This window comes from Cucumis sativus, chromosome 5, assembly GCF_000004075.3.
Source record: "Cucumis sativus cultivar 9930 chromosome 5, Cucumber_9930_V3, whole genome shotgun sequence".
Taxonomy (NCBI): domain Eukaryota; kingdom Viridiplantae; phylum Streptophyta; class Magnoliopsida; order Cucurbitales; family Cucurbitaceae; genus Cucumis; species Cucumis sativus.
In genome coordinates, this window is record NC_026659.2 from 6993708 (window position 1) to 7007073 (window position 13366).

General features: G+C 32.4%; 1 protein-coding gene across 2 annotated transcripts; it reads left to right on the top strand.

Annotated features, from left to right (window-relative positions):
* Window positions 1-1448: 1448 nt before the first annotated feature.
* Window positions 1449-6843, top strand: LOC101209139 (aminoacyl tRNA synthase complex-interacting multifunctional protein 1). 2 transcript variants are annotated; one of them, XM_011656747.2, is made up of 12 exons: window positions 1449-1684; window positions 2059-2160; window positions 2970-3140; window positions 3420-3485; window positions 3723-3788; window positions 4096-4221; window positions 4912-5063; window positions 5204-5294; window positions 5384-5452; window positions 5884-5975; window positions 6311-6374; window positions 6466-6843. In XM_011656747.2, exons 1-12 carry the CDS (start codon window positions 1604-1606, stop codon window positions 6568-6570), a joined length of 1185 nt encoding a protein of 394 aa, XP_011655049.1. In that variant the 5' UTR covers window positions 1449-1603; the 3' UTR covers window positions 6571-6843. The 2 variants fall into 2 exon arrangements, with proteins under 2 accessions (XP_011655049.1, XP_004146435.1); XM_004146387.3 differs by having other exon boundaries at window positions 4102-4221.
* The last annotated feature ends 6523 nt before the right edge of the window (window positions 6844-13366 follow it).

A 13366-nucleotide genomic window follows, 5' to 3' on the forward strand; every position in this document is an offset into this window, starting at 1 on the left:
AAATTTTGGATATGTTTGGATATTTGAATTACTCCAATCAACCTCTTATCATAATCAATAACACAAACATCCCTTCAAATTTGTTAGAAATAAATCAACTTACCCTAAAAATGCTTATCGATTAAAACATATCACTCAACTTTAAAAGATTGACGGTACAAATTTTGATTTAAGTTGTAATTTTGATATCATTGTTTAGATTAAGGACTAATTGAACTCAAATACTAAATAAAGTTTAAATTCAATTGATTAGGCTAAAGAGACAGCTCCATAGATCGATCAAATCCAAGTCTATGAAATCGACATGAGAACCTTATGAATAGATAAACTATATATTTTGTTAGATAACTTGGTGGAAACAGTATCTAAGTCTACAAATCAGAATATATGATATATATACCAAGTAGACAACAAAATATATCACATTAAATAAAATAGTACTCAAAACAGACAAGTGTATACATCACATAGTATTAAAAAGGAAGAGATACTAAAAATCGTAAAATGGAGAATGAAACAATGTGTTTTCTCCCTAAAAAAATTTACAATAAATGTATTTTCTCTCTCCAATAATATATATTTTCAATAAATGCACTTTTATCTCTCCACTTTAAAATGAAAAAAAAAAAAAATTAAATGCATTTTATTTCTCCACATTAAATATATTTTCTCCCTCAGTCAGTAAGGTTGCTTTATAAATATGAAAATATATAAACATAAATCGAATGTAAATAAAAGAAAAAGAGTAAAATTATCAACAAAAAAGAAAAGACTTTTTTTTTATAAAATATTTATGACAATGTAGGACCAAATTTTCTTTTAATGTAAAAATCTCATTATACTATATAGGTTTAAAGATCCCATTTTTAAATTTAGATAAATAGGATAGTTCAATTTTTAATTTTAAAAATTTAAATGTATAATTATATCTACACCATACTTTAAAGGTGAATTTTGCAATTTTTTCTTCAAATAAATAACATGTATTACAAATATAATAATTAAATATATAACACCATTAAAAAAAAATGTAAAATATAATAATATCTGTAAAAATTTATCAAATGATAAAAATTTATGAGTAGACCTATTGTAAATATTGATATAATATGATCGCGTATATATATATATATATATTTATTTGATGGAAAATTGGAATGGATGACTATTTTAGCAATAATAATTAAAGATATAACAATATTTTAAAAAAATTGTAAATATAGCAAAACTATCACTGATAGACTTGTATCACTGATAGACTTCATATAGTATATCAGTGACCAATATTTGCAACATAATCTATCAGCAATAGACTTATATCATTGATAGCATTTGACAAATTTTACTATATTTCTAAATTTTTTAAAATTGTGCTATATAATTAATTAATTGCTAAATTTGGAAGCTATCCCTCAAGCTGGTTTGGGCCTGGTTTGGGCCAATTGCTTGATGGGCTGTGGTTACGAAGCCCGTGGCGGAACACAAAGGACAGGACAGCGTTCAACAAAGTTTCTAAAATCTCAAAAAACCCTATCAGTGAATCATTGATTCGATTCTCTCATAGTGGACAAAATTCTCTTCATTCCATCACTAGAACCCAGAAATGGTTGCCAATGGAGGTTCTGCTTTGGATAGGAAGCAGTTAGTAGCATCAGCGCTGGCTAAACACTTCGCCTTAGATCATGTAACCTTTCTCTTTCAATCCATCCACTTAACTCTTTTGTTCTTTCATCATAATCCGTACATGTACCGCAACAATCTCTCTCTATTTCACTTCACTCCTCATTTCTTGTTATTGCCTGCACTAGTTTGTGAAATTTATTTTATTTTCTATGCACTCTGTTCTTTCCTGGTTATGATCATTGTATAGTTAGTGCAAGTCTTGGGAATTATCTCCATACGCGAATTTGCGGAGATATGTAAATATAGTTTGCGTTTATTGGTTCATTTGTCCCATGATTTTCACCTTCGACACCATTTCTTTGTGGCTTTTTTCTTCTTCATGTTGTGTGTTGTTATTGGAATTTTGTTGCTGAAGTTAACTGCTATTGAATTCAGAATGCATTGATTGGAGAAAATGCGGAATGCGATTTTAGGGCTTATGTACTAAACATCTTGAAAGCTTCAAGAAATGGTGCCTCTGTGGATGATAATATTGAGGTAAGCGTAAATATTTTTCCAAGTTTTCCTTGAAAGTGAAAAGAATTAAAGAGTACAAAAGAGTTGATAAGATTCTACCCAAGTGACCCAAATGAAATTGTTACAAAATGCTCCATTAAGAAAAACATAAGAAAGGGACCAATTTCTAGGCTCCTTAGAGATTCATCAATTACTAGAGTCGAAACATTAGTGTGCCTCTAGAGTTTTCTCAAGTGTTTTTTGAACATTGGAGCTACCCACCCTCCCATTCTTCTTTCAATCCAAACTTTACAAACAGTAGGAAAAGTACAGTTTCACTGTTGAGTATAAATTTTTGTTTTATTTGGATGCCTGATGAGGGAGGGAAATTGAAATTTTCGAACATGGATCCAATAAAGTGCTAGAAGATATTAAAGATATTTTTATAGTATGTTTAACCACATGACATATCAAATAATAAAGAATTAGAATTCTCACAAGCAGACTTGCACCGCACACACTAAGCAGGGAACAAAATGTACGTTGGAATTTTTGTTTTGCACTCTCTACTAAGTGTAGGTTCCCTGCTAGGAAATGGACCAACAAAAACTTCAATCATCCTCAAGCACTTAGCTCTTGGTGCATGCTTAGAGAAGATATTTCTTACACTCAGGACCTTCCCAATGCATCTATTATGAAGGGCAGCGATATATTCACTTGAGATTTTATGGTTTAGATGTTCCTTTGGGGACACCTGATGACGTTAAATTTTTTGTTTTAGATTAAATTTTTGTTTGTTCATTACTGTAAAGTGGTTATGGTGTTATATCTAAGAAGCAACCTTTTTGCAGGTGACAAAATGGATTACATTTGCAGATAGCTTTCCTGTAGATTCTAAGGCATGCTTTGACGTTCTCAAACAATTAAATGAAGAACTAGCTCCAAAGTCTGTACTTTTGGGTAAAGGATTGAAGCCATCTGAAGCTGATGTACTTGTGTTTTCAGTACTACACCCTTATGTGGTAAGCATTATTGCATTCCATGACAAGCTTTCTATTCTTAAAATCATTCTTTCCTTTCTTCACAGTCAGTTGGTCATCATTTCTTCATTTAATGTAGACAACTTTTATGTCCTGTTTTCATTTAATGTAGACATCCATCTTAAATCTATGTTGATCTTTTATGTTCAGTTCTTTGGATTCAAGAACTAGTTTGGTATAAGTTTGAAAAAATAACTTTTAGATTGAACAAAGTTGAGAATCAAGATTATAATGAGATGCAACCTGATTGATCACTGCTAGATTGGCCTTTCAAACGCAGAGATGGAAAAGTTGCCACATGTTTTAAGATGGATGGATTACATCCAGGTAGGCCTACTTCTTTAATGATTTGACTGCTTACCAATTGCATGCTGAGATTATTTGTGCTTTTGATTGTCAACTTTTGTTGCATACATGCCAAAATAGGAATTGTTATTGGCTTTTCTTAATTATTTATTCAATTAATGTATGCTTTGAATCCACTTTTATTGTGGCTTAAATATTATTCTGATTTAGTTCCATTACTCTGCCTATTAATACTTGTATAATTTTGTGTTTTAACAGAACAAAGAGAATTTTGGGGAGTTATTTCAGAAGATACTGCTACAGAAATGTGAATTTGATCCTCCAGTAAGTGCTCACTTAATTCTTTTGCATCTGCTAGTTTTTTGCACTTCAAAAAGCAAGGATGCTGAGTTCCCAACTCAGAAGTTGCGCTATGCCAGCTTGGAGCAGCAAAACAAAACTTTGTGAAGTGTATTTCCTTTTGGAAAATAAATTTTCCTTCAAAAAACTAAAACTTGGATTGATTTTTTCAAGTTTCACACATTCATGAAGTTTGTTCTCAAGAAATGTGCATTTCATTTATTAATAATATCGACATAATACTTATGATTGAAAAGTTGGGTTGAACAATTAAAAGTTTTATTAATTAAAGTTGCAGGGAAACAAAGTTGTTGCCAACAATGTTAATGAAGATTCAAATGCCAAGAAGTCTTCGCAAAGCACCAAGGTTTCAGAAAAGCCTCAAGTGAACCCAGACACTAAGAAAACTGATGCAGGGGTAAACCCTTGGTTCCTATACTGGCCTACTCTAGTCTACATTTTGATATTACAGGAAAATTTTATTCTGTTCTTTCTCTCTCTCCCCCCTGAACTTATCTCATCTTCTGAGAGAGATTATTTGTTGATGGAATGCTACTGTTCCAAATTTTGGTCAGAACTGGTGCTTTGACGGAACTGTGAAGGAAGATATTTTTTTATTGCTGAATAGTCTAGCTGTGGTTTTAAGAAAAATAAAGCCATCCTTTGTGAACTTTGGTTAGAGAGAAACCAGTGAATGTGAGCTGGGATGATGTTTTTAACTTAGCTCTGCTTTTATTCTAATCAACTTACTCTTTCACATTTTTTGGATAATCATACTTCTTTTGTGATAAACTCTAATTGGACTGGATTATTGTGAGCTCCTTGAGTCATTTTGATATTGAGCTTTTGGTTTCTTGATTTTAACTTAGTGATTCAGTGGAAAGTTTTGTTTTAGAGTAAAGAACGATAGGTAGAAGAAGAATATTTGCTTTTGAATTCAGATATGACTTGCTCGTAGCTGATAGTTCTCTTTTAGAGTTCAGTGTAGTTTTACTTCTTACGTGCTCAATTTTTGTGGTATGACTTTGATATCCTCTAACTTTTCCTTATTATCTAATTTTCACTCCTGCTTTTAACATTTTTGTTTTAAAATTTGTGGAACTGTTAGAAAAAAGAGAAGGAAAAAAAGGAAGCTGCTCCGGAAAAGAAGAAACCAGTTGAGACTGAAACAGCGGACAAAGAAAAGGAAGTTAGTGTTAGTTTGTTGAATATAAGAGTTGGCCTTATTCGCAAAGCATGGAAACATCCATCTGCTGACAGGTATGGCAAGCAATCTTCCTTTCATTGCTGCTTTCTGCACCACAATAACATTATTTACGTTGTCCTATTGAAGTTCGTTATTCTATCTGAAGCTTAAGTTTGTATCAATCATATTTTAATGATAACTTTTAATGGTTCAGTTTGTTGGTTGAGGAGATAGACGTTGGTGAGGCGAAAGTGCGGCAGGTTGTGAGTGGTCTGGCAAAATACTATAGTCCAGAGGAGTTAACTGTATGATTATATTTATGTCTTAGTTACTTGTGATGGATCGCTACACGTGCAGAGTTCAAAGTCTGATGTTATTCTATTAATATGTGCAGAACCGCCGTGTTGTTCTTATTACTAATGTAAAACCTGGAAAGCTACGAGATGTGATGTCAGAGGGATTGGTATGCTCTAATTTTCTTCTCATTAGAGTTGTTTGATCTTTTACAATCTGAATAGGGACAGTTTCAATTTGAGTGTGTTAGATACCTAGATTAGTATAGGGTTAGGGGTATAAGGGTAATTAGATATTTAGGCGGCTACTAACCGTAGTGGTTATAAATAAGAAGTTGGTGAGTGAAGAGGGGGAGTTGTTGAGTAGATAGGTTTTGAGTAGCATTCTCAATGGAGGGGGTCCCAAGTACCAAAAACTTGGATTATATTGTAGTTCTTAGTTAATTCTCAATATATGAAATATACTGATTTTTGTTAGGAAGTATCCTAACATGATGTTGTGTAGAAGTTGAGTCAACATCGTACTTATTCGAGTAATTATAAACCTCTCATGTTTTTTTGAGTCAATATCGTACTTATTCAATAGTTATAAACCTCTCAGGTGTTATGTGCATCTAATGAAGACCACACCGTCGTGGAACCTTTGCTTCCTCCAGAAGGAGCCAACATTGGTGAACAAATTTCATTTTCTGGGTAAGTTTTTTGAGAGATTACTCAATTTAGCTTCATTGTCAGGCTTGAACCTTTTATGAATCCCTGTGGAGATTAGATGTATATATTTTATACCCTAGATGATGTTTCAAGAATATTTTATTGGTCTTTTTCTTGGTGAATGAGTATTCCTTTTTCTTTTATGGAGGATGGAATGTAGATCCTCAAATCATATAAACATTGGTTGGTATTTATGTGATGTATGATTGATATTCTGAGTGTGTGTCACTTTTCTTTGTTGCTCTATAATTAATCTGTTTTTGATTTCGAATTGTGCTGATATGCGGTGTATTCATTATCTCGTAACTTGGTTTTAGGGTTGATGGAAAACCAGAAGATGTTCTTAACCCCAAAAAGAAGCAACTGGATAAGATTACACCGGTACGTCCACTCTTAACTAACACTCCTTTTCTACAAGCAACCTACCTCTTACATCAAACACAAATATGGTTGTTATTTTGATTGGATGCAGCATCTCTTCACCAACGACAAGGGGGAGGCAACGTTCAAAGGAATTCCTTTCATGACATCTGCAGGACCGTGCACATCGACGATCTCCAAGGGAAGTATCAAATGATAGAATGCATATTATTTATGAATGATATAGTAGAAGAGGAGGAACCCCTTATAACATTGTATACTATTTGGGAAACCAAAGAGAGTTTTGAAGACAAATGGTTATAGTTTTTGATGGTCTTAAAAATTGACATTTCCTGACATCTTCCAACTCTCACCTTCAGTTATGATGTAAAAGCCTTTGAATATGTTCACATTTTGATCAAAGTTTTGAGATTTCAAAAGACAAAATATTTATAGAGATTTGAATGGAAATCTTGAATTTTGGAAGTAATGTACAATATCTGAAGTCGAAGACAACCATAAGTTAATGATTTTTATGTGCTTTGTTTAAACCTAAAATATTCGTTAAACCATTGGCTAAATACATTAAGCTGTTTGTCGTTTGAGATTTATTTATTTATATATTTTTTTAAGATACTTTTAGAGTTTAATAATTCGAGGGGAATTATTATGGTTATAAAATATAGTAAAATAATTTAAAGAAACTATTTATAAAATATAGTAAAAAAATTTAAAGATACTATGACTATAAATAACTGTCACAGATTTTGTTCGTGATAGAAAATAACTGTCATCGTAGACCATTTTTCTTGTAGTGCCTAAAAGAATTCAAAACCCTTTCAGTTCTGAATGCAGATTCAGAGGCCACAGTAGACACCAGAATGACAAAAACATCTTGAGCAATTTTTGATAGAATTCGATATTTAACCCCTTTCAATTTCTACCAAGTTAGAACATCAAATTGATCGTTTAGCTCTTCACAAGGGTTAGATAAATACAGATCAACATCATTCCTTAATTCTAAAGTATTTTGTTCTTGTCTTCTTCTCTTGTAGCGTGATAATACTTTACAACCCGCGCCAGTTTCCACCATAATAGTCTCAAACTATCACTTCATTCTACTTGTTCACAAACATCTTGACCATTCAAATCATTATGAAAGGTAGAGCCATCAACTTGTGATTTGTAACAATTGTACAATCGCATCAAATAAGCTTCAATCTCATCAACAAGAACTTTAACCATAACATCATCATGTATACTTTCAAAGCAAAAGCCAACATAGTCCAATTTATATTAGGGGTCAAGCACCACAGCTAGAAATATAAGCTTGTTAATCTTCTCAATTGAACCTCAATACTTGTCATACTTTGACTTCATATTTATAGTTATATTACGTAAAATAGAATTATGTTCATTGCTCCAACCAATTAAAAGATCATTAATCCCTCATCTCATGAAAAAAAGAATTGACAGTCACATATAAAGAACCACTAATCTTGTTAGCGACATTATAAAACACTTTAAAAAACGTGACAAACACTTCAACATTTTTTCAATCAGAATTACTTGGTGGCCCATTCCTCTTCTTCCCATGTTTATCTTCTGAAAAATAGTCTTGATAATCCAACTCTTCTTCCTTTAATATTTGAAAAGCTTTTTCAAATTTAAGTGCATACTCAAGCATAAGATATGTAGAATTCCATCTTGTTGGAACATCCCAACAAACAAGAGCTTTGCAATCAATTTTCTCTTGCTTCACACAAGTTTAAAACTTTGTCAATCTTTTAGGGTATGATCTAAGATAAAGTACAACATTACGAACACATGCAATGAAATCATGCATTTCTCTCAATCTCTCATTTATAGTCAAATAAATTATGTGAGCACAACACCTCTTGTGTAACAAGTCTCCTTCCAAAATTAAGGTTCTCCAACTTCTAAGTCTTCTTAATGTACGAAATTGCTCCTTCATTCGAACTTGCATTATCAACAGTTATAGAAAAGACTTTATCAATCCTCCATTCCAATAAACAACTCACAATAAACTTTCCAATAGTATCATCCTTGTGGTTAGCAACTTGACAAAAGTTCAAAATATTTTTATGCAAAATCCAATATAAATCAATGAAGTGTGCAGTGAGTACCATTAGTTAAAATTTTGCAAAGAAGTCCATGTGTCAGTTGTCAAACATTGAGAATTGCTAACTAAGAATGATTTCAATTTCTTCTTTTCATCAATGTATAATTGATATATATCTTTAGCAATTGTGGCTCTTGAAGGAGGATTAAACTTAGGACAAGCCACTCTACAAAAATGTCTAAATCCTTCATTCTCGATAAACTTGAATGACAACTCATCAACAATTATCATCTTAGCACGTGCTTCCCTAATAATTGTTGACTAAAAGTAGTAGTCACAAAATTACTACAACTTTTTCCACCAGTGGAAGGTCGAAGGGTCAAAATAGTTTGTCCTGATTCTACTTCCTTATATGGGTACTTCTTACATTGATTTTTTAAGTGCTTCCATAATGTGCTAGTTCCACATGAGGTAGTATCACAACAATACTCTTTATGACAATAATTGCATGTGCACCTAGAAATATTATCTTCCAACTTTGTGAAGTGATCCCATATAGTGGAAGTTATCTTCTTAATGACTCTAGCTCTCTTCTTATCAGGTAGTGGTGGTTTACTTGAACTCACAACATTATTAGTGGAAGAGGCAGGACTAGGACTATGACTAGGGCTAGTTTCACTATGTTGTCCACTAGTCTCCATGTTCTAAAAAATATAAAAAAACTAAGGTCAAATCACCCAATCACCCACAACAAAATCACAACACAACCAACAATAAAATCACAAACGCACCAGAATCACGACAAGACGATCAACAATGAAATCACAAACTCAACAGAATCATAACAAGACAACCAACAGTGAACTCACAAGCTTAAAAGAATTATAATGTCAATATTTCAATATTTATGCTACTATCTCAAAAAACTCAAAATAGAATTATGCTATTGTCAACCTTCAATATTTATGCTATTTCAACATTTTATGCCACTATCAACATGCTACTATCTCAACAAACTCAAAACATAATTATGTACCAAACAAAGAGATAACAAAGAGATAGGTAAACTCATAGAGTTTTCATATTCATTCGGTACGGAGCATCTTTAGTATAGTATTAAATTGTCCTTTCAAGATCAAGAACACTGCAACATGACAAAATCAAAGATGTTCTCTTTACTTTTCTGTACTCTGAGAAATTTTGAATTTTGTTCTCGTAGTCATTGTCTTAACTATTAAGCTAGCTTAATTGATTTTCAATGAACTCATCTCTAATTTTTCAAGAACATTAACATTTTTTTAATGAACTTAAAAACAACAACACTAACAAATATATTTTGAATTATTAAAAAATTCAAGATTGATATCCAAATAGAGAAAAAGAAACAAAATGCATCGATTTTGAATTCTGCCATTTAAAAATACAAAGCATAAGGAACATCTTGTAAATGGAGATGGACGGAACATCTTGTTAATGTACATGCGGATGAAGGACCGAGAGTTGAGATTGGAGATGGATGAAACGGATGTCTCACATATGAGACGTGAAGGGCGAAGGTTGAGATCGGAGATGGGTGAAAGCTACAGGTCGATCTCGTCATCTTAGGTTAGGACAAAATGGATGTCTCATATTAAAGACGGACGAAAGAGGAGACGATAGAGACTTGAGACGAAGAAGAAGGAGAAGACGATGAACATTGTTGCGCAAGGGAGAGGGATGGGACACAATTTTTTTAAAGTATTTACCTAATTTGTTTTTTTTTATTAAATAATATATATATATATATACCCTCAACCCAAAAAAATAAATCTTTTTAACCCAACCCAATCCATATTTTAACCTAACCCAACCCAACTCTTATTATATGGATTGGGTAGTCCGGGTTATTCGGGTTCAACCCATATTCTTACACCTCTAGTTGATAGTATGATTTGGGGTGTGACACTAACCTCTTTCCTTACCAACTTGTATGCTTATCTCACCTAACTTAGCACACTACTCGACCAACCACCTCCACTACCCATAACTAAACTTTTCGGCCATGATCTTACTTTCACTTTAGGGGTTAATATCTTAAAATCAAGAGCCCAAATGAAATTATTTCCTCTACAAAGTTGCTGAAAAATGTCTTAACTTTCTTACCTCAAAATTTCAGCCAAAAACTCCATGAATTTCGTTATGTAGCCTCCCTGGAGTGAAGACTGCTTAGAATTCCTCTAAAAATGACATTTATCCTTTTTTCCAACTCAAACTCAACATTCCTCTTCTCACAATTAACTAGCAACCCTAAATTAGAAAATAGACTCAAATTCTGAACTTTTGGGACCAATTTCAACAAGGACGGCGCACGAGTAATTTGGAAGAAATTTCAATATGAAATGACCAAATTATATTGAACCCTACATGAGAAATTGATTTTGACACCTTTTGCTTGTTGAAATTTAACCTATGCATGCACATGACACTTGTAAAACATTTCCACCGACTACACCTCTTCATCATCTTGTCTAAACCTCACTCAAAACGCCTTAAGCCCTTGAAAAGACCTCACCAACCTCTCTTGCAAAGCTGCAAACCTCTTTTTGCATAATCATGCCCTCCACGTCTAACTTCGCAATGCCACTAACCTTGATGCAAGTTTCTTTAGGCCTAAACGCCCCAACTAACCTCCAAAGACATGCCTTCTCGTCTAATAAGGACAACTCGGTAAGCACACTTGGAGGTTTTCCCAATCTTCTTGGCCTAACCCAAACTTGCCACCTAGCCTATCAACAACACACCTAAATAAGCTCTTTAGAGGTTATTTTCTCATCCTTTGACTGCCCACAAAGTTCAACATGGGCATATTTTTCTCTTTTCAACTTAACCTCCTTTAACTTTTAAACCAATCCTTCTTAGCTTTCCTTCTTTCTACCTACCATGACACACTTACAATGACAATTTTCAAGCCTACTTTCTCATCTTAACTTCATTTAAAATCATCCTTTCAAATTCTTTGAAAAATCCAAGTTCCTTAGGGTTTGGGGTTTACGCCTTGAGCCTTTGGAATGTCTTTCTAACCTTCTTAGTCTTGGCCGCAAGCCTCATCTCTTGTGCACATGCCTTTCTCATGTATCTAAGACAAGTTTAAATACCCAACTAACCTATAAGGATAAGCCTTCTCGTCTAGCCAAGGTCATCTCATCAAACATACTTGGAGGTTATCTACTTCTTCATTTGGCCACCCACCAAGCCTAAAACGGCTAGCTTGTGGATTTAGCCAAATTTCTCACTTTTCAACCTAACCTCTTTAACTTTTAATCATTCCATCTTAGTTTTCCTTTTTCCCACTTATCGTGACACAGTTAAAAAGACACTTCTTAAGCCTACATTTTCATCTTAACTTCATTTAAAACTTAACCTTTCAAACTCTTTGAAAAGTCCAAGTTGTCAGGGTTCAGGATTTACAGTATGAGGGATAGTGTGCCAGTGGAACAATACGTCACAATATAAAAAGTTTATCAATTATAATGAAAATAGTTATCTGATAGACTCTCTTCAGTGGCTACTGTATAGCTTGCTCTTGAATATTTCAACAAATTAGGCTCCCCTAAATTTGAGCTCCTCTCACTTCCACAAAATTAATTCTTTAAGCTTTATATGGGATTCCCTCAGTATATAATATGCTTAGGCTCTCCCTAAGAGTGATATTCCCCTCACATTCACCATATTTAGGCTCCCCTAAATACAATATTAATATTAAACTTCTTCTGAGTTCAACAATGTTCGTCAACGTCAAGTACAAGTATTTTCAATATCAATACATGAAGTTGAGGCTTAGACAAACCTTGAAAATGTTGCATGTACATAGTTTTCGAAATGAGTTGACTAACCCTAAAAATGAATGAGAATAGAATATAAAAAATATGGATAGCTATGGAAATATATTTTTGGAGAGAATAAATAATATTTGCAAAAGAATAAGGAATCCACAAAAATCTCCAAATCACATATATGTACAAAGTATATTTTGTTGAAGCTACTGTTCATCGGTACCAATATTCTTGACAATGTTATCAACATGTTGACCAACATATTGCTCAAATTTTGCCTTTAATAAAATCATCCAACTATAGTGCCGTAACAACTTTTTTGCTTTTGAATTATTCTTCAAGGAGATTGAAATAATTCATTTTCATTTTTCAATCAAATTTTAAATACTTTTATTGTACACATGATTATAACTCAACTAATATCAAACATGTATTATAAACCAAGAAATTAGATGTTCACACAACTTTCTTTACACAAAACGTTTGACACAAAAAAATCATCTCTTATTAAACACATCTTTTACCCTTAAAATCACTCTTGAAAAGCCACTTTGTAAATATTAGTGGAATTGTCAAAAATAGCAAATTTGATAAAATATTTAGAACATATAACAAAGATTTCAGATTCTATTAATAATAGACATTAATAGACACTGATATCCTTCTATCAGGGGCATAGATAGACATTGATGGAAGTTTATCAATTTCTATCATTAATATAATCCAAAATTTTGTTACAGCTTGTAAATATTTTAACTTATTTTGCTATTTTAAAAAATGCCCCTTAACTATTATGACGAAAAAAAAAAAGAAGAAAAATAAACACTAAGTTTAAAACATTAGACGCTTAGTTAGTAAATATTTTGTTTTTTGTTTTAAAAGATTAACTTTATAAACATTACATTCCCCACAAAATTTATTCACTCCCCATTAGCTTTTTCTCAATTATTAAAAAAAAAAGGCCAAAATTTGAAAAAGAAAACCGTTTTAAAAACTTATTTTTTTGCTTTTGAAATTTGATTAAAAATTTGATGCATATCATAATAAAAATAAGAAAATAATAGAGACATGTTTAAAAATAGTAAAATAAATTAAAATATCTGTAAGTTAGAGTAAAA

Excerpts from the sequence above, each read along its gene's own strand:
- LOC101209139 (XM_011656747.2), top strand. The coding sequence starts at position 1,604 with ATGGTTGCCAATGGAGGTTCTGCTTTGGATAGGAAGCAGTTAGTAGCA. Across the intron at positions 1,685-2,058 it reads AACACTTCGCCTTAGATCAT|AATGCATTGATTGGAGAAAA; the intron begins GTAACCTTTCTC and ends TATTGAATTCAG. Across the intron at positions 3,486-3,722 it reads GATGGATGGATTACATCCAG|AACAAAGAGAATTTTGGGGA; the intron begins GTAGGCCTACTT and ends GTGTTTTAACAG.